This window comes from Podarcis erhardii, assembly GCF_964252035.2.
Source record: "Podarcis erhardii genome assembly, chromosome: 12".
NCBI classification, from domain to species: domain Eukaryota; kingdom Metazoa; phylum Chordata; class Lepidosauria; order Squamata; family Lacertidae; genus Podarcis; species Podarcis erhardii.
This window is the reverse complement of record NC_138513.1, coordinates 34,671,795-34,697,955: the sequence shown is the minus strand read 5'-3', so window position 1 is coordinate 34,697,955 and position 26,161 is coordinate 34,671,795. Positions and strand designations below refer to the sequence as shown.

The 26,161-nt window shown below is 44.7% G+C and overlaps 1 protein-coding gene across 3 annotated transcripts; it reads right to left on the bottom strand.

Moving 5' to 3' along the window:
* Window positions 1–1,098: 1,098 nt before the first annotated feature.
* Window positions 1,099–26,161, bottom strand: NR1D2 (nuclear receptor subfamily 1 group D member 2). Of its 3 annotated transcripts, none has more exons than XM_081882109.1 (8): window positions 25,753–26,161; window positions 17,169–17,426; window positions 14,036–14,124; window positions 13,177–13,321; window positions 10,602–11,257; window positions 8,872–9,057; window positions 6,641–6,851; window positions 1,099–4,406 (listed from the first exon to the last, which is right to left on the bottom strand). In XM_081882109.1, exons 1-8 carry the CDS (start codon window positions 25,766–25,768, stop codon window positions 4,210–4,212), a joined length of 1,758 nt encoding a protein of 585 aa, XP_081738235.1. In that variant the 5' UTR covers window positions 25,769–26,161; the 3' UTR covers window positions 1,099–4,209. The 3 variants fall into 3 exon arrangements, with proteins under 3 accessions (XP_081738235.1, XP_081738234.1, XP_081738236.1); XM_081882108.1 differs by lacking the exon at window positions 25,753–26,161 and adding an exon at window positions 18,641–18,704; XM_081882110.1 differs by lacking the exon at window positions 25,753–26,161 and adding an exon at window positions 16,605–16,702 and having other exon boundaries at window positions 17,169–17,184.

Below are 26,161 nucleotides of genomic sequence, written 5' to 3'. Positions count from 1 at the left end.
TATGGTATGCACCAAGGCTGGATTTAGGTTTGATGAGGCCCCAAGCTACTGAAGGTAATGGGGCTCTTTATATAGCAGGCGGGGCCCATTGCTTACATCATAGGAGCCTACACAACACAAAACACTGTTGCTGTATGTAGCTTTTGTTTTATTTCTTTTTTATCTTACATTTTGGAAATGTACATCCGGGTTTTTTCCTTTAATTTTTTGGGGGGCCCCCAAGAGAGTGGGGCCCTAAGCTATAGCTTGCTTAGCTTATACGTAAATCTGGCACTGGTATACACTGACATGTCTTGCAGGAATTCCAATCTGGTGTGGTGTCACACATTGCAATCACAAAGTGAGATTCCCCCACCATTAACACACAAGTCAATGAGACTTATTTTGGAATTAGCCCGAAGCGTTTTGACTTAAATATGCATAAATGCATAAAGGTAAAGGGACCCCTGACCATTAGGTCCAGTTGCAGACGACTCTAGGGTTGCGGTGCTCATCTTGCTTTATTGGCTGAGGGAGCCGGCGTACAGGTTCCGGGTCACGTGGACAGCATGACTAAGCTGCTTCTGGCAAACCAGAGCAGCGCACGGAAATGCCATTTACCTTCCCACTGGAGTGGTACCTATTTATCTACTTGCACTTCATGCTTTTGAACTGCTAGGTTGGCAGGAGCAGGGACCGAGCAACGGGGGCTCACCCCGTTGCGGGGATTCGAACCGCTGACCTTCTGATCGGCAAGCCCTAGGCTCTGTGGTTTAACCCACAGCGCCACCCGCGTCGCATAAATGCATGCTGCAGTGTAAATAAATGCCATCCATGTCTTGCAAGCGTGGTGCTTGCAGGACACATAACGCAACCTTTGTGCTTAACAGACTTCCTCATTCAATTAACCGAGAGGACAACTCCATATTTGCAACTATTTCCTTAGGTTGACCAGGCAGTGGGGAGGGCTGAAGGCCACGCAAACATGCACATACTAGGATGTTGTAAACAAACGTTCATGGGACATTGGTCCCAGGCAACAAATGGTCTACATGTTTTGTCGTTTCCACTCCAGTGTTAAGCTCTGATGGAGAAAAAGATCACACACAACAAGCAAAGTCTGCTTTGCCAACATAATGCCCATATTTAATCTTTTTAAACATGAAAAACCAGAGTAAAAAAATTCATTTAGTTTCGTACAGTACATTTTCATAGTCTTTTAGCAACATCCCATCTACAGTACTCAAAAGTCTGATGCGAAATATTTCTCAGTATTTAACAAGTGTATAACCAGCAACACAGTAAAGCAGAGCTTCTTTAGATGTAACAAGATCTAACTTGTTTAGCAAATGGCTTCCTTGCTCACTAAGGCTAGATCCTTTTTTACACAGGCATTACCCAGTTATCTGAAGTTTGATGCTAGTATGAGAAAATGCTGCTGTGTGGCTCATTTTAACACCACACCAGTGTGAGGAGTAGCAGTCCAGTGACTCATATTGCTGCCAGCATAGCACAAGTACTAGGCCCTAGAGTAGTTTTCACCAAACTGGTGCCCCTCCAATTGTTTTGGACTACAATTCCCATCAGCATATGTTGTCTGCAGCTTATGTGAGCTGTTGTCCAAAACATCTAGTGGTAGGTCAACAACAGCTGCCTTGGAGACTGCAACACAGGGGAATGTTATAAATAAAGTTGTACAGTCGTACCTCAGCAACTGAACAGAATCCGTTCTGGAAGTCCGTTCAACTTCCAAAGCACGGCTTCTGATTGGCTGCAGGAAGCTCCAGCAGCCAATCGGAAGCCGCGCAAGCCACGCCGGACGTTCGAGTTCCAAAAGGCAGTTTGAAAACTGGAACACTCACTTCTGGTTTTCGATCGTTCGGGAGCCAAAACGTTCAACTCCCAAGGCGTTCGGGAGCCGAGGTACGACTGTTCTTGGATCTTGAATTTGTAAATAAACAACAACCCGGAACAACGTAAATCAAGTTCTGTAATGTACAGGAACATGTTGTTTAAAATGAAATTGCATGCATTTATTTCACCACATAATTATCTAATTATATGCACAAATATGGAAACTCTCTTTTAAAGCAATAAGCAATACTTTACAGTGTGCTGGTTATACTTTTCTAAAGACTTAAAAATAGAATGAAGAGACATTGTATATGTAGGGAGGAAGCTTCTGTAAGAAGCCTAAAAATCAGGGCAACTTTCATCTTTGATTTTTAAGCAGTGGATGCTAAATGGCTTACCTGTCCTTGATTAATAAAAAATATAGTTACTGAAATACCTGTATTATACCAAGTCAACAATTCATGTTTTGAAAGCATAAGCTGTCTCAAGACATCACCAAGTGGTTGTGCAACTGAAATTGGAAGAATGGGTTGTTTCCTAGTGGTCTCAGTTATGTGTGCAGAAGACAATTAGATGCACATATTCCCTCTGAATTAGATTGAATTTTTTGAAACAACCTCTTAAAATAAAAAAGCAGTAATACAAAATGCTCCAAAGTTTTATGCTGTGACAGGGCATCAAATCTACCTCCACCATTTAACAGCAGAAAATACTAAACATCTATTGAACCCATGAAGCTGCAATTCTTCACCTAAGCACAATGGGAGATGCAAGTTTGTACCTTCAAGCAATAAACAGTCATGTGAAATATTGAGGTTGTAAACTGGGGATTCAATGCTTTTCTTAAGGAGGAAGTAGAAAGAATTTTTCCTTCCATACTGTGGTAACAATAAGGCCAGTCATAACATTCTGGCTTATTTTAAGTGCCATTGTGTGTTTTTACTTCTTGATATTATAGGAAAATATTATGTTGAGATAGTATCTAGATGCAAAGGAAATCCTTGCGCCTGGGGATTTATCATTGACATTTTAAAAAAGAACATCAAATTTATAGAAAAATAGACCTGGTATCAGACAGACTATCTAACAGACCTTTGTTATGTACACCAAAAAAGGTTTAAGAAAACCTTTACAACTCTAACCTTAATAGAACACACTTGGGCAACAAACATACCTCATGAGCCACTGACTGTGTCTGTTTTTTGTTTCCCATTCTCATTCCCATTCAAGCAGCATACAGGTGTATAAAGTGTACAGATTCAAAGGACACACAAAACATATGCAATGAAGGTGTTTGATCAATCGTTTCTTTGAAATTTATCATGATTCTCTAAAACTACACAGATTACAAGCTTCATCTGAAAAAATTCCTTCCAGATAAGAGTAGTGTGTCCAGCAACTTTAAGTGTCTATTAGCACATAAGAATCTTAGAAGCAATAGATATTTTTTTTTTTAAGTCAGCCCAATCCAGTACCTTTAACTGATTTGATAGATCTGCCATTTCACTTTTGATTCTGTAAGACTTCTCGAAGCAGCGAACTCGGCACACCGCAGTTAACCTGAAAATCTCTATAAACATGATGAACTCTCGAGACATTTGGTTCGGCAGCGCATCACCTAAAGCATCGGTTCCGTTGTTCCCATGGGTCAACCACCTTTCGTTTGGTTAACTTCTTCACAGTTGAAAAATATTGTGAAGAAATTATATGCATGTTGATTCAATTAGAACTATTTACATACATACACTTAAATATATACATACACAAACAATGTATTTCTTAAAAGTCGTAACACGCCCAACATCTCTTCATACTATACATACATACATACAGCACATTTGCGCTTGTGCTTGGAGCTATCTAATCGGTTTACAGTGAGACTTCCCCATGGCGCTCCTAAGCTTCCGAAAAGCAAAACAAATTTTCTGAGCTTCCTACTGAACCAAGATGAGATGCTCAAAGGGGGGGGGATAAACAAATTAAATCCATCTTCAGTTACTGTAGTGTCATTTATCCAAAATTCTGTTTTCTGCATATAGCCATTGTGCATTCTTGTTTAATTGGTCTTTACTGTAAGGGTGCAGTAATTAACAGTCAATATCCGTAAGATTGAGTGTAACCTCTTCACTCTTAGTGCAAATGGGGCTGTTTTTGGATAATCATGAAGAAATTTGTGGCCATGTTGTCACTGACGGGAAAAATGGTCAACCTGAAAGGTTGTTATTGCATGGCAACAGAACATCTATCACACAGACAGCAAGTTCTTCTCCACAAAAGGTACATACAAACAAACATAAATAAACATTTTATAGCATGAAATAACCACAGTTAATTGACAGGAAGCAAGTCCATTCTATAAACAAAAGAGGTAAATGCCTATGGGTGAACTTTAAAGGCCAGGAGTTCCTCAGAGTGCATGTTGTTTAAGGAACGCAAGTCAGGCAACTTCAAGAGTAGTTTTGTAAATATAGAGGCTTCGTTCGGATGGTTTTTTGTGATTAAGGTCCTAAGCACGCGGATTAGTGTTTCTTGCAACGCTTCCACCGAGTTGACATTTTCTATTCCCGATCGTTCTAAAGAACGGAAGAGAACAGAACGGAGACGGTTATTTGGTGTGCCAATTTAACATTGGTTAGTATGAAATTCAACTCTACGTTCAGCTATTCGTCAAAGCATTTGTGTTAGTGGGAATTCAGGGTTGACTAAGGAAGGGGTAATACAAACAGAGGCATAAACCTACATACTGAAGCTTTGTTTGGTGCCTGTTTTGCAAAGCACTTCCCAACATCCTCAACAAAAAAAATCCTACCCTAAGTCGAAAGGGTTGTATTCAAGGTTAGCCAAACTCAGAGTGGGCCCACTGGAATTAGTGAACGTTACTAACTTACCTTAGTTTATTTTAGTGGGTTTACTCAAAGGTACCCCTGGAATGCAGAGCAGTGTCCCCTTATTTTGTGATGCTATGAACAATTCAGAACTCCTCTTCTTTTGTAGCAAGAGGAATTCTATGGAAAGGGAGCAGGAATGAGGACCTGTCTGCTCTACTTGCCAAGTAATGGGGCCACTTTATCTTCTGCTGTACAGCTCTGCAGCAACTAAGAGTTCACCCACACTTACCCTGTAATTTTTAGGCGTTCAATTTTTACGTTTCTTCTTTTGCCCCCTGGAAACCACGCTGTTTACTGATGAATCAGAACAAACACCAATGGGTTTTCTGCATATTAATGCTTCTTCCACTTCAGCAGTAGACAGTGGGTATTTTTTCCCCCAGGGAAAGTGGCAGGACAAAGGAAAAACCTCTTGGACAGTGCCTAGAAAGTGTGGGCAAGCCTTTTGTCTGAAATACGACGGTCTCTGGTGGGGCACCCGGGGGACCTAGGATAGTGTGGGTCTCCTGCTTCACAGAGAGAGGAAGATCCATAGGTGGAGAAAGGCCCATGTACGAAAGCATTCTCCTCCTTGGACTACTGCAAGGTGCCCTACGTGGGGCTACCATTGAAGGTGACCTGGAAACTACAACTAATCCAGAATGCAGCAGCTAGACTGGTGATTGGGAGCAGCTGCTGAGACCAAAAAACACCGGTCCTCAAAGACCTACATTAGCTCCCAGTATGTTTCTGAGCACAATGCAAAGTGTTGGTGCTGACCTTTAAAGCCCTAAAAGGCCTCAGCCCAGTATACCTGAAGGAGCGTCGCCACCCCATTGTTCAGCCCGGACACTCAGGACCAGCTCCGAGGGCCTCCTGGAGGTTCCCTCACTGAGAGACGCAAGGATACAGGGAACCAGGCAGAGGGCCTTCTCGGTAGTGGTGCCCACCTTATGGAATGCCCTCCCATCAGATGTCAAGGAAATAAACAGCTATCCGACTTTTAGAAGACATCTGAAGCCAACTCTGTTTAGGGAAGTTTTTAATGTTTGATGTTTTATCATGTTTTTAATATTCTGTTGGGAGATGCCCAGAGAGGCTGGGGAAACCCAGCCAGATGGGTGGGGTATAAATGATAAATGATTATTATTTATTATCATTCTCCTTGCATGCTACAAAAGCCTCTGCAGCTCCTCCTCCTCTGTCATTGGTGCTCTGTTGGTAGAGGGGGCAGAAAGGAGGCATTCCAAGGTGGATTAGGAGATGCTTCCATTCCACGGGATTTGGGGAGGTGGCAGAGGTGGAGAGTAAGAAGTACATCAGACCTGGAGTGTACTTATTTTTCTTTCCCATTAGGATTAATGCGAGGGGAAATTGTAAAAACAAACAACCAAAAAGCTGATGGCATGAACCCACCTGACATGCAAGGGTACGTTGGTGCGATTTCTGCAGCATTGCATGTCAATGAGAACGCATCCTCTCAGGTCGCTTAACAAACAGTAACCCTTAACCATGTATTTATTGCTTTCTCAGAAAGCCAAAAGCGATTTGCAATAAAGAAAAACCTTGGCACTTAACATAAAACAAAAGAATGAACAGCAAAAGGATAAAAATCACACATGAAAATTGGCCGCAAAATGAAAAAGTCCTCGTAGGTGTGGCAAAAGAGAAGCTGGCATCATCTACTTTTACTAATGGAACAGAAAAATAAAGCACTTGAAAATCTGCTGTTGTTGAAATTCTTCCACCCCACATCGATGACGGAAGGATATAATTCTCAGGTGCTCTGAAGAACCCCCCCCCCCATTTATAAAAATAAACAATACTCCCCAACCCATTAGCTAGATTTCTTTTATTCTGAAAAGACGACAAAGGTGCCGATTTTAAATCTGGAGATATGCAAGAATATTTTATTCCATGGTATGGATTAACTTTCTTACCAGCAGACACAAGGACCACAGCTGTAAACAAGCTCATTTCTTCATCACTAAGGTTCAGGGCATTTAGTTTCTCACTAAACTCAAACATGGAGTTGAGCAGATCACCAGCTCCCATTGAACGCAGATCGTCCACACTGTATTTCTTTCCACTAAGAAAAGTGACAGTGCGATCCTTTGCATCAAATAAGGATGCAAACCGTACCATTAAAACCTACCCAAAAGAAAAAAGAGCAATTAAAAAAAGATTAGACCAATCTGCAGGAAATTAGGGATAAAAGAAGTCAGTGTGTAACACTATACATTGATAATGTTGCTTGTCTGACAGCTGGTGAACAGGCACAATTGCTTTTTTAAACAGAAGGAATGTTGTTTCTGTACATGAAAACAGGTTTCCCCACAAAATGACCAGCACAGAAAGCTTCCTGCATCACAAACATACCTCCACCTGCATAATACAGTCTCTGGTCCACAGCCTACTTTTATATTACTCATTTGTTTTTGAGCGTCTTGGAAGCTGAACGTTTCGGTTTTCAAACCCCGAAAACCCGAAAGTAATTGCTTCCGTTTTCAAACACGCCTAGGAAGTCAAATGGCTTCCGAGCCATGTTTCTCAATTTTCTCAGTTGAGTTTTCCAACCACCCATTGCGCTTCGGTTGTCGAATGTTTCGGAAGTTCAATGGTCTTCCGGAACAGATTAGTTTGACAACTGAGGTTCCACTGTATTTTGGCTTAAAAAAACAGAAACAAGGAACATTTCCCTGCATGTCCTGCTCCCACATTTGCAGTCTGCTCTTGCTCTCGAAAAACAGGGGGTTCACCGTACTTAACTAATTGGGAATTATTGGCCTATATCATTTACCAGAATGGGTTTTAGTCAAAAACCAAAGCTTATATCATTACATGCATGCTCTGGAGAGAGAACATGCTAAGTGTGGTTGAGAATAAACTCACACGCAATGTCCCTTGAGGGGGACAGGGTAGTGGTGTCACAATATTAATAATAATAGTAATTTATTATTTATTCCCCAGCCATCACAAATTACCTTTTGAAAATATTTCAATAATAATAGTAAGTTATTTATTTCTACCCCACCCATCTGGCTGGGTTTCCCCAGCCACTCTGGGCAGCTCACAATAGAACATTAACAACAGAATAAAACTTCAAACATTAAAAACTTCCCTAAACAGGGCTGCCTTCAGATGTCTTCTAAAAGTCAGATGGTTGTTTATTTCCTTGATATCTGACAGCAGGGCATTCCACAGGGCAGGTGCCACTGCCGAGAAGGCCCTCTGCCTGGTTCCCTGTAACCTCACTTCTCGCAGGGAGAGAACTGTCAGAAGGCCCTCAGAGCTGGACCTCAGTGTCTGGGCTGAACAATGGGGATAGAGACGTTCCTTCAGGTATACTGGGCCAAGGCCATTTAGGGCTTTAAAGGTCAGCAACAACACTTTGGATTGTGCTGGGAAAAGTACTGGGAGCTAATGTATGTTTTTCAGGACTGGTTTTATGTGGTCTCTGAGGCCACTCCCAGTCACCAGTCTAGCTGCCACATTCTGGATTATAGTTTCCAAGTCACCTTCAAAGGTAGCCCCACGTAGAGTGCATTGCAGTAGTCTAAGCGGGAGATAACTAGAGCATGCACCACTCTGGCGAGACAGTCTGTGGGCAGGTAGGGTCTCAGCCTGTGTACCAGATGGAGCTGGTAAACAGCTGCCCTGGCCACAAAATTAACCTGCGCCTCCATGGACAGCTGTGAGTCCAAAATGACTCCCAGGCTGCATGCCTGGTCCTTCAGGGCCACAATTACCCCATTCAGGACCAGGGAGTCGTTCACACCCACCCGTCCCCTGTCCCCCCAAAACAGTACTTCTGTCTTGTCAGGATTCAACCTCATCTGTTATGTGATTCAAAACAGTCCCACATCTAAGGCTATGTCACACTGACATTCTGTAAGGGTAAGAGGGTAAGAGAACTGAACTCATATTCCTGAGGGGAAGAACAAGCCAAAGTAGCAGTAGTTTTGTGTAAAGATAACCTCTGCCAAACATTTCGGACGACTGCTGCAGACAACTACCAAAGTCATCAAAATAGCAGCGCTAACTTTTGATCCATTTTAAACCGACAAGGCTGCAGGGGGGAAGAAAAGGTCAAAACAAAATGAATCTATTATATATATATGGCACGCCACAGCAAAACATCTGCAATACATTCAATTAAGATAATATTCACCTCAAAGGTTCCAGCCTTCAGAAGGTTTACTTGGTCGTGCTGCGAAAGGTCTCGGAAGCCTGGGACACGTTTGGCAAACTCCACCACTTCCTTCACAGCAGGAGTAAAGCTCATGGAAAATTCTTCCCAGACTTCATGACCAGACTTATTTGGGTCCACAAAAGGAGTCTTGTTCATTGGGCAAACCTAGATATTTATACACACAGTCTCAATATTCTTTTCCAAGCAAACTGGCCAAGCGATTTCATAGTTTCAAAAATCTTCATAAGTTATTACAATAATAGGAACATCAACAAAATATAGTTGGAGACTACATACTAAATGTGTGAGGCCTGGATTAAAATTAAATATGTGTTACGATCCACAGTAGAGTTTAATGAAAAAATATTATTATGAAAGATTCACTTCCAAGACGCAGCAATTCTTAAAATCAGAGCTTAAATTGATCGGCTGCATCTTCCTGAAATCTGCGTGTGTATTTGATCTCTCTTCTGTTTTCCAATGCACATTAAAAACATGGCATACAAAGCATGAGAGAAAGAGAGAAGCTTAAAAGTTGCATTTAATTCTCAAGTAAAAATACTGTGAGCCTGATCACCAAGTTTTCAGTGAAATATGACAGCTGGTTAAGTTTCACTGACACTAATTTTCCTAGCAATTCGCAATTCATTAGATGACAGTTAAGTCTTATTACCCAACTGACTGAATTCTATAAAGGGGGGAGACACATGAGAGCACCTTAAGGCTGCTTTACACATGCTAAACAGGTTTTAGCATTACAACAATATGCCTAGCCAAGCCTTGTGTTTGAGCACTTCTCCCTCTTCTGGAGCCATTGCGGGGAGTAGTTCACTTCTGCTTCCATTTTTGATTAACCAGAGTTTGCCGAGTTGTGACAAACTGTGGTAAATTTTAACTCCTGTTAGCTGAAACAAGGCAACCTCATGCCATAGTTTATGCAGCTGGCTACATTTCGAGTTTGGATAACACAGCAAACTGGGATCGGTTAAAAAACGGGAAGCAGAAGATTCCCAAGATTAGAAACAAACCATATTTGAGGTTGAGGTTTCATAAAATATACAGTGGTGCCTCGCAAGACGAAATTAATCCGTTCCGTGAGTCTCTTCGTATAGCGGTTTTTTCGTCTTGCGAAGCAAGCCCATTGACAGCTTAGCGGCTTAGCGCTATTAGCGGCTTTTAGCGGCTTATCAGCTTAGCGGATCAGCTGATAAGCGGCTTAGTTGCTTAGAAAAAGGGGGGAAAGGGAAAAAAACCCGCAGGAACTCGCAAGACATTTTCGTCTTGCGAAGCAAGCCCATAGGGAAATTTGTTTTGCGAAGCGCCTCCAAAACGGAAAACCCTTTCGTCTAGCGGGTTTTCCGTCTTGCGAGGTGTTCGTCTTGCGGGGCACCACTGTACCTCAGTTAAACATAATAATGGCAAACATTTCCCACTATCAGTCATTTTCCCAACCATACTTTTCTTTTCAGTTGGAAAGAGGTTCTTTTAGCGATGGGCCAATTGATTTTGGCATCCCCGCCCCCCCAAAGAAACACCTCAGTAATCTCCCTCTCCTATTTGTTATTGTTGTCATTACCCTGAGGATATTATTTCACTAAACAAGGTGGTCCCAGGGAGAAGCCACTCCCAGCCCATGCGACTAGTCTGAACCTACGCCAAGTAACAATCCCTTAGAGAACTGTGCAAGAGAAATTAAGAATTAGTTGTACCAGGTGCATCCTTTCTCCGGGGTTGCAGGGGTAGGAATTCATAGACACATGCTGAGGAAAGCCACTTTCAGGCCTACTATTGCAACTTTTTGAGGCGGCGCCATTAGCAATGTTCACCGAATGGCTGTTTGTAAAGCAAAGGTTACTACGCCCATTTGGATAATGCATGTTGTTTCGCCCTTTGTGTTGTCCAATGAAATGTTGTTCATTCCCACCATGGTGGGGGCAGCTTATGCCACTATTACTGGTTTCGCTACCACCACTGTATTTTAGGTTTCTCTCCATATTCTGGGGCTGCCCAGGAGTGGGAGGGTTTTCGGGTTGCTCCTGGTTGTACATAAAGGTATCTTTGTGGGCTCTGGTCACCATGCCAATCACTTCTTCCTTAGCAATGTCAGAGGGGGGAGGGGGAGGAGGGGGGAGGAGGAGAGCAGGAGGAGGAGGAGAAGAACGGCCGCCGGCGTTTTTCTGCTCTTCTTGCCGTTTGGCGCTCAGCTCTTCTTGAGGCAGCAGAAGCAAAGGTTCTTGGCTCTCTTTCGAGGCTTCACTGGACAAATGATCGCTGAACTGGGTGTTCATCATGGTTTTCATGGCGCTTTGCATCTCAATCAACATCCTCTGCTTCTCCCGTTTAGGAATCCGGCCAAATCGAACGGCTTCGGGAAAGGAACAAAACCAAAACAAGACTCTTTAGCTACACGCGGGCTGACAAATTCTAGCGGAAATGCTGTACAAGCAAACAAAACCCTCTCCTGCTTCAAAAACTAATCAAAACACAGAGAATCACATGCTACTCAGTGCTTTTTTGACTGGCATACGCAGTACAGGCACCTCTATTTTGTTGTTAAAAAGTGTGGCCCTTACTGTAACAACTTCATAGTAAGTACCAGCACTTATTTTTGTAGGGGGGGAAAGCATTGATGCCACTGATTAAACCAACGAGTGTATTTTTGACGGGAGTTCTCCAAACAAGGACTAGGGGACTATGATACTTGTTCTTGGGGCCCAAGACAGCTTCAGATGTGTGTGGTTTCTCAAACAGGAGCTTCGACTGCAAGGCCAAACAGCAAACTGCTTTTGAAAAGGGAGGGAACTTTTACATGATTTGCTGGTTGAACTGACCCATATGGAACCCACCTTGCAGCCATATGATGAAAGGCGGGTTATAAATGCATATAAACATATGACATAACAGGATCAATTGTCTGAGTGGGGGCATTCCCTGGGCTTGAAGAAGCCTAAGGAACTTTACCAGAGAAAGCAGCCCATATTGGCTGCCTCTGTTAGCAATGTGTTTTTGCAACTTGCAGTGGTAAGAGATTGCTTTGACTTCCTTTCCCACAAACACAAGCAATAACACGATGCAGGAAGCAGTTTTCATGCCGCAAGTGGAAGAAGTAACAGCCGTCACTTGTGTAGCTGAGCTAAGAACAAGCTACGGCATCATTTTTAAAAGGCATGGCCGCTTACAGTTTGGCAGCTCATGTAAAGTATAAAAACATGTTGGCTTGAGGGAGAAGAAAACCAGCCCCTTATGCTGGTCTGCCAATATGGGGAAAAGATGGTGTCAAGCAAAATCAGATTCTGGTTGGACAACCACTATTACGGCCAACCAGCTGTAGGACTGGTTTGCATGTGTTTCCTCCCAAGGCCCCTTAAACCCTCAATCCCCTTAGAAATTGATGCATATTGTTTCACCATTTCCTGTACTTTTCCGTGTATAAGACTAGGTTATTTTCTTTAAAAATTATGCTAAAAAGTGGGTGTCCTCTTATACATGGGTAGTGCATAGGGTGGATGTTTGATTGGTTGCTGCCGAGCCTGTCAGTGCTTGTTATTGGTTGCTGCATCAATGGGTGGTGTTGATTGGCTGACACTTCGGCAGTTGGGCAGGTGATTGGCAGCTTCTGCCGGCGATGGGACAGACGGGAGCCGGATTTCACGACACGTGTGGGTGAGCAATCTTCGGCAATCTCCCCTACAAAAAGCTTAACAACTCTGTGCCATCTCCCCCAATTTTCTTAAATTTGAGTCCCCCAAAAGTGGGGGCATCTTATACATGGGGGTGTCTTATAGACGGAAAAGTACGGTATATTGTCCATTCTCAATGTAATGATTACAGTTTATATCACGGACAGAAAGCTCATTACCAGGCTTCACGTGCACTACCTCTGTAATCCTTACCGCAATCCTGTATGCTCAGTCAGTATTTTCCCAATTTTGCCCCCCCCCCCAAGGAAGGGGTGCAAAAAAAAAAAAAAAAAAGTAGCAGGTTGTCATTAAGGCATCTCATAAGTTCACAACTGAGGTGACATTTGAATCAGTTTGCATGTCAAACCATTACTCAACACCAGAGTTTCCCAAACCTGGGTCTGCGGCTATTTTTTGGACTACAACTCCCATCATCCCTAGCTAGCAGGACCAGTGGTCAGGGATGATGGGAACTGTAGTCCAAAAACAGCTGGAGACCCACGTTTTTGGGAAAACCTGCTCTAGACCAACTTTTTATAATTAGGTATGAAAAGCACAACAATTCACCTTTTTGAAGCTAACTGCTCTCAATATAGAAACATACCATCTCTTGACATCCCAACCGACAAACATTTTTTGAACCGGCACTGCTGGCACCTGTTCCTATTCATTCTCATTATAGAGCAGTTATTATTCTTCAGGCACTTCTTGTATTTGATATTCTGCTGGATGCTTCTTCTGAAAAAGCCCTGAAAAGAACAAGCAACTGTTAAGTTTCAAACCACCTCTTTTTGGCAAGCAATTTTCAAGCATGCCCCATCAACAGAAACTTGCATTGTAACCTGGAATCTGGCTATGATGACAATAATATGTCAACTAACGTCCCCAAGCAGCACCTTTTCAACCAAGCACATTTCTGTAGTGCTTTTTTTTTCTGGAGGTACCCCTGATCATTAGGCCCAGTGGGGTTCGGGCGCTCATCTCGCTTTACTGGCCGAGGGACCGAGCAATGGGAGCTCACCCTGTTGCGGGGATTCGAACCGCCGACCTTCTGATCGGCAAGTCCTAGGCTCTGTGGTTTAACCCACAGCGCCACCTGCGTCCCTGGAGGTATGCATACCCCTCAACATTTTGTGAATCCAAGTTTAGCCTCATTGAGGGGCAGTATTTCAATACGAGTAGGAAAATGAGATACCCCTAAACATTTTTTTAATAGAAAAAAGCACTGCATTTCAATATCCCTAGTTCTGGACATTGAGAACCCCAAAAGGATGGAAGGTCACAATAACAAGACTCGCTTGGGAGATTCTGGATAGTTTTATAGCTTGTAGGGTTAGGGTTTTAGAGCTGCAACAAACATTTGCTCCCCCCCCCCCAACCACCAGGTACATCTACACTTGTCCCTGAAATTCTATTCGCCAACTGCTCCAATAAGATATTCACATTATAAAATTATACTTCACCTTGCACCCCTCACAGGCATGGACCCCATAGTGGAATCCTGAAGCAACATCTCCACAGACTTTACACAGCAGGACCATGCCATTAAATTCTATAAATAGAAAAATAAGCATTACAACCTAATAGAAACAACACATATTTGACTTGCGTTACATTCTTTTTGTTAAGAGGCAAATTCCAGTATACCTGAAGGAGCGTCTCCACCCCCATCGTTCAGCCCAGACACTGAGGTCCAACTCTGAGGGCCTTCTGGTGGTTCCCTCACTGCGAGAAGTGAGGTTATAGGGAACCAGGCAGAGGGCCTTCTCAGTAGTGGTGCCCGCCCTGTGGAACGCCCTACCATCAGACGTCAAGGAAATAAACAACTATCTGACTTTTAGCAGACATCTGAAGGCAGCCCTGTTTAGAGAAGTTTTTAATGTTCGATATTTTATCGTGTTTTTAATATTCTGTTGTGAGCCGCCCAGAGTGGCTGGGGAAACCCAGCCAGATGGGCGGGGTATAAACAATAAATTATTATTATTATCACTATTATCACTATTGATTGGGTGTAAAATGAATTCCACATGCCTTCCCACTTAGTTGATTCCCTCAACTAAGAAACAAAATGGTATCTAGGCCTTAGAGCGAGGATTCCCAAACTTGGGTCTCCAGCTGTTGCTGGACTACAACTCCCATCTGCTTAGCAAGCGGGACAAGTGTTCGGGGATCATGGGAATTGTAGCCCAACAACAGCTGGAGACACAAGTTTAGGAAAGCCTGCTTTAGTAGTTGGCCTAGGGCAGGAGTAGCTAACCTGTGGTTTTTGAGATCTTGCTTTAGTACAATTCACACTATCCTGGACCATTCAGATCATTAAGATGGGGCCAATGGGAGTTGGGTGTCTAATGACCATAGGCTGGCTATGGTCACTCAAGAACTGAGCTATTGGCCCCAGTCATCACGGCCAATGGTTAGGATTGATGGGAATCTTACAACATCGAGAGGGCCACAGGATTCTATCCTTTGCCTTAGAACAACTCTAGGAAGCCTGCATAGAATAACCATGCATGTGACCATAGCAGAGATGCTTCCCCACTTGGGAACTCCTGTAAAAAAGAAAAAATATTGTCTCTAAATTTCCCTCTGCGTTTTGCTGTCTTCAGCCAGCAAGTTTATCACAAAACCATAGCACCAACACAAAATTTCAGAGAACAGCAAACAGATACATCTGCTTTGTGACACCAAAATGTGAGCACAGCAATATGTTGCTACTATCACAGTAAACACACTTTCACAAATGTGTAGGATTCAAATGCTGGCCATGATATGTCATATGAAGTTTTTTCTTTATTACCCTGAAATTATTTGAAACCTGTACGCTAGGGCAATCTTTTTACTACCAAATGTGTATGTGTGTATATATCCATAGACAATATTTATGCACATATACATATAGATGTAGATACAGTGGTACCTTGGTTGTTGAACTTAATCCGTTCGACTCCCGGAACCGTCCAAAAACCAAGGCGTGGCTTCCAATTGTCTGCAGGCACTTCCAGCACTCAACTGGAAGCCACGTAAGCCGCGTCAGACATTCGGCTTCAGAAAAAACGTTTGCAAACTGGAACAGTCACTTCTGGGTTTGTGGTGTTTGGGAGCAGATTTGTTCAGGAACCAAGCTGTTCGACAACCAATATACTACTGTATACACACAAATATACCACCAAATTGCAAACAATGAAACACCCTGGGTGCTGACTTTATCAATGATGAAAATCTTGTTATCCGTGAATCATGTTGGAAACAGTTTCCAAGTAGAGTCAAATACAGAATCAACAGTTAGGAAGATTAGCAACCATTTCAGCACCAAGAGAACTCGAGGAAAATTATTTCTAGTTTAGCTCTACAGATAACAACCACGTTGCTGCTGGCCTCTGGGAAAAAAACACAAGAAAACTTGCAAAAAAAAAAAAAAAACCCCCAACCAAACCCATGTTCTATTTCAGGAAGCCGGGATTTTACACTGGGATTACGTTCTGGGATAGCAGCCCAAGCCAAAATTGTATACAGGCAACTCTCAATATGTGCAGTGGCAAAGCACACACTTTTCCCTCAGAGATGCCTCTGTTTCAAAAGGATCAGTTAGTAGGGGGTGGGAAAGACCTTAGCCTGAGACCGGGGGCGGGGGAGCGCTACCAGTTAGATTAGGCAGTATTGGGTGAGGTGGACCCAGTATGGAATATGGCATCTTATATTCCTTCTACATTTAAAATAATGTACACAGGAAAACTTGGGTGCTGTTACAGATTGAATCTAGCACGATGGAAGATAGAATCTGCGGATGATGAGTCTTATTTTGGTGTTCCCACTACTAACCGTGTACAGTGCGCTGCCAAACTTTTACCTACTTTCTGTTCAGTAATTTACTTCGAATTTACTGTAAGCAGACAATGAGCTGTATAAAAGCAACCTTTTACACAACTGGAAGCCTCGATGGCCTCAAAATGGGGAAGGTTGCTTAACTGGGATGGTTGGAGGGGGACAAGTCTGGGGGTCCTTTTATAGTCAGATCTCGACTTTTAAACTTACTTGTGGACCACAGGACAACATGGCCTGTTGGCACCACTTTGCACTGTGAGGCGGGAGCTCCAGTTTGCCAGAGGTTGAGAACCAGAGCTACAGTCTATCTAGAAGGAAGGAAGTCAGAGGTTAAGCACTGAATGTTAAGTGCTACAGGCTCTAGGCAGAAGGATGCCCTCAGGCTGCAGACAAATATATTTATTTAGTGTGGACAACATATCAATGATCAATTCAGGTGTTATGTTTGCCAATCATGGTTTGGAGACTGGGAATTCCCAGTGTGTTTAGAGGCTTCTTCCTCCAGCTCCTCCCTTTTAGGTTTTGCTATAACCATAGCATGCCCTTATGCCCGAATCAGGACTAAATATGGATAGTGCTAACTAGGAGAGTCTCCAAACCATGGTTTGAAGAATCCTGATCTGTAGTCAAACCCAGACCAGCCCCAGTAGCAAAGCACATGGGAGAAGATGGAGCCCTAAGCACATTCCCTCCCATTCTCCCAACCATAGACTGGAAACATGATGCCTGAATTGAGTCTAAACAAAAGCAGAGCTACCACAAATGAATACTTACTTGTAAGTCCACCATGACCCTTGGCCAATGCAGTTACACTTGGCTGGCTGGCCTTAACGCGGTCATCTAACTGCTCATTCTTTGGTACTCCATCAGAGCCCTCTTTGCTCTTGCTGCTGGAGCTGCCGTCTGAAGAGGAGCTGTTTGGTGACTGCGGTACAGGTGATGAGGACAGGAAGCTGCTCTCCGATCCCTCGCTGTGGCAGGAGGCAGGGCTAGAGGCTGAACTTGAAGAGCTGATGTAAGCAATCACACCACCTGTCGAAGGAAGCAGGAATACGTCTACCAGCTCACAGATCCACTTTACAATCCACTTCCAGAAGTCTCTCCCGCACCACATGTAAACAACCCCCCCGAATGCCTTTCTAGTTTTCAGAATCGGATCACGATACATACTATAGTTGTCTTGCTTTTAGCAATATGTTCCGAAACAAGACACAGTTTATGAAATTAGTTAAGAACGGAAAGTAGAAAATGCAAGTATTTGATAGCTTTTGTTTCTGAAAGATTGGAAGAAAGGGAATCGGTGGGATAGACTTGTTAAGTATTCTATACGATTTATGCTGTATGCGTGATGTTCCATTATTATTTTTATCTTTTTGTTTGTAAGCTGCTTTGGGATTTATATGAATAAAAAGCAGCATAGAAATAGAAGAAAAGACAAGACAAGACAAGACAAGACTTGAGACTGCAGGTAGATTTTCCTTTTCTTTCATGTCTTTGAGACAGCAAGCTTAAAACACGTGCACAAGTGTGTTGACAGAAAAGCATTATAAAAGTGTAACAAATAAATAATAGATAACTCTTAGCACCAACAAAAACTATAATCCTTATTTATTTCACATGTATCACGTTCTTCCACTAAAAGGAGCTCAGGGGAGCTTGCATATGGTTCCTTAACAGGCTCCATGGCGGGTTTAGCTGCAGCCCCATTGTGTACTGACAGGCCTCCCTCTGGGCATCAAAGTGGCACGGTCTCAAAAACAACAAAAAGGAAGAAAGAAGTATTTTCATCCATGAAGGATGAACAGAAAGAAAAACATGGAGCAATTTGCTTGGCGCACCTCTATAATTCACCAGGGACTGCCGCTTTTCGAAAGACAAATGGGTATCTCTACAAATAATAATTCCACAATGAAAGCTTCTCCCAAAGAACCCTGGGAACTGTAGAGAGCCTTTTGTTCAACAATCATAGTTCCCCTTCATAGAAAGACAATTCCCTGGGTTCTTTGGAATGAATGAAAGACAATCAGGGACAGATACTCCCCCCAAGGGTAAAATTTTCACAAGCACATAAATAAACTCAGGCTGCGATGGTCTCAGAACTTACTCTGAAGAAGTCCTATGGTCAACAATGGGACGACTCCAAAGCAAGTGGTTTGATCATTGTGGCCATTGGCGCCTGCATCCCCCCACAGGCTTTCTGCAAGGATGCAGGTTCCCAAGTAACTTAAGTGCTTTTGAAATTTTACCTGATATTCTACCTTGCAAAATAAGAGTGAATGTTCTTGAGAGATGCATCTTCAGTTATACACGGATGGGAGTCAAGTTTGTGTGTTGAAAAAGATCCCCATTTCCAGGTCATATGACAGCTGAAATAACCCCTCAGAGAACACAATTCCTAGAACAAATGATTTTTTTAAAAAATAAAAATGTACTTTTTGAAACCAGCTTGCTTCTCACTCTCATTTTTCTAAGTGAACTTACATATCTCACAGCTTTCAAATTTTTATTGTTAGGATTCTGTCTTAGCTTCTCTCCCTTTGTTTATTATTATGTGGAAAAGCCACTTTCCAGTGATTGCAAAGGGGGAAAAGGAAAATTCTGCATTAGCAGAATTTCAAAACCTACAAATGAACTTTCCCCTCTCTTGGAATATACAAGTCCCAAGTCGAAGGGCCTTATTTTAATTACATTTTCTGTGAAGACACGAGACTGGCATTCTACTTGAAGATTATTGTGGGTGCCTCCAAATGGGTACTTATCATGGGATTCGAACTCCCCACACATGTATGACTACAATTTGGAGGGCATCAAAGTCTGCCCCCCTTCCCCGTTTAATGCGGACTTCCGCTTCCCGGGGGAAATAAAATAAAAACAAGAAACCCAAAACCCTGTTGCCAACAAACCATTTGCTGCATTAAATGACTGGTAAAGGTAAAGAGACCCGTGACCATTAGGTCCAGTCGTGGCCGACTCATCTTGCTTTATTGGCCGAGGGAGCCAGCGTACAGATTCCAGGTTATGTGGCCAGCATGACTAAGCCGCTTCTGGCAAACCAAAGCAGAACAAGGAAATGCCGTTTACCTTCCCACCAGAGCGGTACCTATTTATCTACTTGCACTTTGTCGTGCTTTCGAACTGCTAGGTTGGCAGGAGCTGGGATCGAGCAACAGGAGCTCACCCCGTTGTGGGGATTCGAACCGCCAACCTTCTGATCGGCAGGTCCTAGGCTCTGTGGTTTAACCCACAGCGCTACCCGCGTCCCGCATTAAATGAACTTGCTTGCAAATTCAGCCCCATTTGGAAGTACCCCACAATCCAACATTAGCTGTTTCCTAAAGCAAAGACTGGTGCAATTGTGGGGGGGGGGGACGCACACCTAAGTCCACAGCTACTATCATATCATACAGGCTTCTTCACAACAACTGATGTGCAGGAGCTGATCTTGCAGACTGAGCCCATTTTCTCCAGGTTCCGGCAAGTGCCAGAAAGAAAAATCACCCCCATTCTCAGGGCACGCCACCGCCGCCCGTGGAATAGCTTGCAACATGGTGACAGCCACCATGTGGCATTTGTTATGTGTGAATCAGCCCCAAGGCAGCAATCCGAAACATGCTTACTTGAAATTGGGGAGATCAGGCATTATATTGAAGGCTGTTGCTTTTGTGTTAATGTCTCTGTAACTGCTTTCATGACCTATTAGATTCACATTTTATCAGTACTCTACAGCAGCATTACTAGGAAGTATATTTGGGGAGAAGAGAGCAGGTAAAATATATTTTCAGGGAGCATGTTCCCTCTTACATTCATGCTCCTAAGTAAATGTGCATAGGTTTGAGGTCTAAATGTCCTTCAAACATTGTGATTCTCAAGAATCCTTAAGAAAATATCTTCACATTGAGATTGCCCTCCACAAGGAATGATTTATAAAATCATGGCACAGTCCTAACCTCTTCACATATGCCAGGTTAACGTTTGTCATTGGAAATCTCTAATTCATAAGTAACCACGATAGTACCAATGACAGAAGTAGATTTAGGCCGCAATGAAAATTACGTAAGGCTTGGGGCTCCATAATTATTTATATTTAAGACTGGAGAGAGAGAATTATTAGCATTCCAGTGACGCATTTGGTAATGAAGCTTTGTATCAAAGGAGAAGCCCCATTTCAAATAAAACATGAAACGCGTGTTCAAAACTTTCAACGGTGTTCAAATTTGGACATATATAAACCCACATCCTAGCAGTGTCATGTGAAAAATGCTGCTTTTGCGTGTGAAAAGAGATGGACACATGTGCACAGAATAATGCAAATTATTATAATTATAGCTTACTGAGCATGTGCTTTGCCAGGAAGTCATTACGTAACCTACTAGCATAGTCTCAATATCAGTTTAGTAAGAAAGTTTAACATACACATAAGCAGTCATGTGTAAATGTGTACAATGACTCAGGCAGGGAAAATGCTTAACAACCTACACACGGGCTAAATAATAGGAAGCATGGAGTTGGGACTTATAGGGCAATGACCCCCCCTGGGACCAAGCAAACATTTACATTCCCGAATATCTCTATTAGGAGGGGTGCTGTTTCATATTCACAAAGGATCTTGCTCACAACAAACCGCTCAGGGTGATGAAAACGAGAGAGAGAGAGGCTATGAAGAGCTCTAAAAGGATTTATCCAAACTAAATGAATGGGCAACAAAACAGCAACTGAAGTTCACGGTTCACTTTAAACATAGAATGGTGCACGATGAACGGTGCAGAGAAAATATATTCACACATACACAAGAGGGGACCTTAACTGGGTGTGACTAGGATCCTAGTAGCGTCACGGTAGACAGCTTTGTGAAAATATCAACTAGATTTGCAATAGCAGCAAGAAAGGCAAACTCCGCTTTTAAGAATTATTAGGAATGGGAGTGAAAATAAAATGGCCATTAGCATTGTACCTTTCCATAATGCTTTCTCCTCTGCTCTGTACTTTTACAAGGTGATTCCCCTCCTCCTCCTGTTTCCCTGTGTCTATTTTTAGGGACCTGTCAAGACTGCTTTTTGTAAAGCACTATGTATATTCACACAGTGCTACGTACATCCATAGGGCTGGATTCAGAACACTTTCTTTTTAGCGGAGGAAAAAAAAGTTGGCCAGGACAGAACACGAACATTACATTGCTATGACAAACATGTGATTGGTGTAGAGAAAGCAAATAAGGACATTTCTCTCTCTTTCTCGCAACACCGCAATTTGGAACCACTTGATTACATTAACTGACAGTGCACGTAAGGCAGAAAGTACATGGAATGCATAAATAACACAGAGGATCTGCTGTCACAAGATGTGGTTGGTGTTTACTAGCTAAGATGGCCGTAAAAAGATTAGACCAGAAATGAGGAATGTATGGCCCTCCAGAAATTTCTGGACTACAACTCCCATCATCCTTGACCACTGGTCATGCAAACTAGGGCTGGTGGGTGCTGGAAGGCCAACATTACGTGGAAGGCTATAGGCTGCCCACCACCCTTGTGTTAAGACAGTTTCATGGAGGATAAGTCTACCAGCTGTGATAATCTAAATCAGGGTTTCCCAAACTGTTTTTGGACTACAGCTCTCATCATCCTTGGCCTCTGCTCCTGCTAGCTAAGGATGATGGGAATTGTAGTCCGACAACAGCTGGAGACCCAACTTTGGGAAACCTGGGTCTATAGTCAAGAGTGCTTCCGAATACCAGCTAATGGAGAGGGGGAAAACCCATAAACTATCATTGGCCACTACTGGAAACAGGAAGTGGAACTAGATAAGCCCCTCCATCTGATCCCGAAATTCCACCAGAGTGCAGGAGCCTCTGGCTACAGTCAGCTAGAAGGAACGGCACTTTGGGGGTAGGAATTAAAGGAGCAGTTTTCTGACCGAGTGAGTTAGTTAGGGCTGGATTTAAGATGAGAGTTGGGCTGGATTTGAGAAGAGGAATAGGATTAGATTTGAGATGTTAGACAGGTTTCAGGTTGGGCGACCGGGAGTGAGATAGGGAGAACTGGTTCTGAGTTAAGTTAAACATACACAATGAGTTGATTATCCATAGCGAGAGGACAGAGACTCATAGCTTGGATAGGGAGACCGGTTTGAGGGTCTGGGTTGAGGGAAAGGTATACAGACAGGAGTGTTCTGGGAGGGCCGAGTTTGAGCTGGGAGAGGTAGATCCTGTGGGAATTCTAGGTACCAGACAACTCCCAAACCAGTAACAAGGGATGGGGTGATTCCCTAGGTCTGTTATACCATTTAGAAGACCTCAGGTATGGGATGGTTAAGAGCAGGCATCCCCAAACTCAGCCCTCCAGATGTTTGGGGACTACAATTCCCATCATCCCTGACCACTGGTCCTGTTAGCTAGGGATGATGGAAGTTGTAGTCCCAAAACATCTGGAGGGCCGAGTTTGGGGGCGCCTGATTAAGAGAGTGGGTAACCGAGGAAAAGTGCCCTCGCTCATGAACCAAAGGATTTAGCTGTGAAGGAAGCGGTATGGTGTTGAAAGTACTTAACTGTAATATCTAAGTGACAGAAACTGAGTTAAGCATTTTGGAATCTATTCTGGAAACCTGAATATTTAACCACCTGAAGTGTACTAACTGATTTCTAGTGACTGAAGTTTAAGAAGAGTTGTGTCTATAATATTCTGTTTAAACCTGACACATCTTAATAGTTAAAATAAATTAATTAACTTCTATCTGAAAGAATGCATTTCCTTACGCACTTGGTTCCATGAACTTCCTTTTGTTTAATAAAACATTTCTTGTTTGTTTGATCAACTCCTGCCTGAGACTCTAAATCATTTAAGTTTTCCCCACTAGATAATCTGTGGTAAATTGTAGAAATTTGTGTAACTGGTGTACCTCAAGGCGGTCACACTATGTTTAATTGGGGGAAGTTAGCAGGAGAGGATCCGCCTCATAATTATTTGGTGGTACAGTATTAAGTGGCTTTAACCTTGTTAATTGTTTGTTGCTATCTAGGAGACCTACCAAACACATTTTGAAGAGAACCTGATTGCTATTATTGGGCTTAAAAGCCTTTTCAAGTCACCCAACATCTCCCCCTGGCTCAATCAATCAGTTTATTTGTATGCACCTTTGCAAAGTTAAAACCACGCTCAAGGCAGCTTACAACATATTTAAAAAAATTACACAACTACAAACCTAACAAAAGTAGTCATAAATACTGAACATCACAAAGTTCATTGCTTTAGGAAGCTGGTGCATGTTGTTATATAATCAGTGTTCCATGAATTTTGCCAGCTCAGTCTATTTTATTACAGGGATTTGGGGAGGGCGGATTTCGTAATTTCCATCCCTTCCTGTCTCTTTCGGCTTCAGGACTGGTGGAGGAAGCAGCACTTCCCCTCTGGTCCTAGAATAAGACTTTTATAAAACATAACACCGCTCTTATCCTCCTAGCCTCAGGCAAACTGCCCAATGTCCGTAGCTATTATGTAAGTCCCTCCGGAATCTGTTCGTGTTGCACCACCTGACTTGCCTATTCCGTGAGCTCAGCCATCAGGGAAGACGACTCTCCTCCGACCTGTTACATTTCGAGAGCTGTGCACATGGGTCGTCTGTACATGTGAGAGATCTAGGCGGTCGGTGTCACATGGATGCGCGCACCCAGAAGCAGCTGCACCAATAGCCTGCCTCGATTTCCATAGCATTAAGGCAGCTGCGGAGCAGCCGGCAGAGGAGGAGGAGGAACTCAAGCGTCCCTAAGGTTCAGATACCCGATGAATGCGCACTAACTAAGGAGTAAACCTCTCCGAGCACAGGCTTTACTTCCGAGTAAAAATACGCCGGGGGTGCAGCCCTAAATCTAGTAAAAAATAAATCTTAATTGAGGTTCTGTCCCTCCTTACGTAAAGCCTGACCTCCTAACATGCGCCCATGGCACCCCCTATTTGGGAGACGAGGAGACGCGCGCGCCTCTTCCTTGATCCGATTCTCCATGCAAACGTCGCCGCATTGACCTTGCCATTGACCCGTCTACTCGGAAACACGGCCTATTCATTGGATTCAGTGGTGCTTACTCGCAGGTAAGTGCGGTTGTTTCGGATGGCAGCCTCAGGCTAGGCGTTCCTCCTATTATTCCATTAAAAAGGTGTGTGTGAGGGGGGGGGATTAACATCTGGGGTAGCAGCCACGTGCAGGAACAGGCTCGCTTCTGGGCAGCCACGGAGGAGGATCGGGGCGATCCTACTAGATCTGTCTGAACTCAAAGAGGGATCGCGGCGCTCCCCGGCTTGCGACAGAGCCGCTTTTGCAAAAGAGCAGCGTGGAAGCTCCGCCCCGCAACCTCGAATGCACTCGGATCTCCCGAAGCGGAGCGAGGTCGCCTTGGGGCCGCGGCGGCAGCTCCTCCTATCCGGCAAGGCTGGAGAGGGAAGGGTCCCCGCCTGGCAGCAGAAGGAAGGGAAGGGAGATTCCCAAAGTCTGCTGGGCGCAGTCTTGCAACGCGCCTCCCTCCTCCTCCTCCTCCATCCGCTCTGCCGGCTCCTGCCTGCCTGCCTGCCTGCCTGCCTCCCCACGTGTCCTTTCCTCGCGCCGCCCCCTGGATGTAGGTCACCAAAACAAGGCCCTCCCGCCGCCGCCTTCACGTGTCTCTCCACGCGGTCGCCAGCGGGAGGCGGCCGCCCCGTCCCGATTGTGTAATCCCCGACGTCACAGCCAATCAGCGCGCAGGCGGCGCCGAACGTAAACAAAGCGGCGCACGTGGCTCGCCCGACGGTCCATGTGAGCGGCTGCTTTTGAGAACCGGCCGGATGGGAAATGGATGGGCGGCCGGAGAAAGGGAGAAAAGGCGCCGCGGGAACCCCTAGACGCCGCCGCCTCGCGGAGTCTCCCCCCACCCCGTCCAGGGAGAGGGGAGTCCCGTCAGCCCCGGAGGAGGGAATAAGCCCCTCGGCCCCGGTTTCCCGCCCCGGCCGATTCCTGCCTCCCGGCATGCAAACCCCCCCCATCCTGACCTCGGAAGCCCTTCCTAGGGCGCGCGCGCCAATCCACACCGAACCCGCTGCATTGCACGGGGTTGGACTAGATGACCCTCGGGGTTCCCTTCCCACGCTACGGCGCGGTAAATTGCATGGCAGCTTCGCTTCTGCCCCCACCGCGTTGCGCGCACCTTCCGCGCCAGAAAAAGCCGGTCTCTTTGTGGGGGTCGGAGCAGCAAGAGGCTGAAATCCCTCCGGGATCAGTGGAGGGAAGGAAGGAAAGAAAGGGCTTTCAAGCCTGATCCGCCTTGCTCTCCTCCCTGCTCCGCAGTCATCACTTCGGATCTCGCTTCCGACCTCCCTGACAACCCCAAAGCCTCACTGACCTGCATTGACCTCCATGGCGTCCCCCGATTTCTTCCCCGCAGCTGCCTCCGAGAGCCCGGCTCATTCACCGACGGCTTTCCCGGGCTGCCGGGGCGCCTGCCTGCCTCGCTCTCCGCTTGTGCCGAAAGAGCCGCTGCGGCAGCTGTGCCCCAGCGCGCCGCGCCCGCCCCCCGCCTTCCCCCGGCTGCTGCGTGGACGCGCCTCGTGTGTGCGAGGCGGGAGGAGGCCAGGCAGCCGCCGCCGCCGCGCCGCCGTCGAGCCTTCCTGGGGAGATGGCTTGCTGGGCTGCGGCTCCTTCCTCCTCCCCCTTCCCCGCACGAGGACGGGGAGAGTCACCGGGAGGGCGGCGCCCACCACGTGCCTCGCCCCGTCGCCGCCCTCGCCTTGCCCACTCGCGCGCCGTCGGAA

Excerpts from the sequence above, each read along its gene's own strand:
- NR1D2 (XM_081882108.1), bottom strand. The coding sequence starts at position 18,689 with ATGCATCTCTCAAGAACATTCACTCTTATTTTGCAAGGTAGAATATCA. Across the intron at positions 14,125-17,168 it reads GGGTCATGGTGGACTTACAA|AATTTAATGGCATGGTCCTG; the intron begins GTAAGTATTCAT and ends TTCTATTTATAG. Across the intron at positions 9,058-10,601 it reads CCGGAGAAAGGATGCACCTG|GTTTGCCCAATGAACAAGAC; the intron begins GTACAACTAATT and ends ATAAATATCTAG.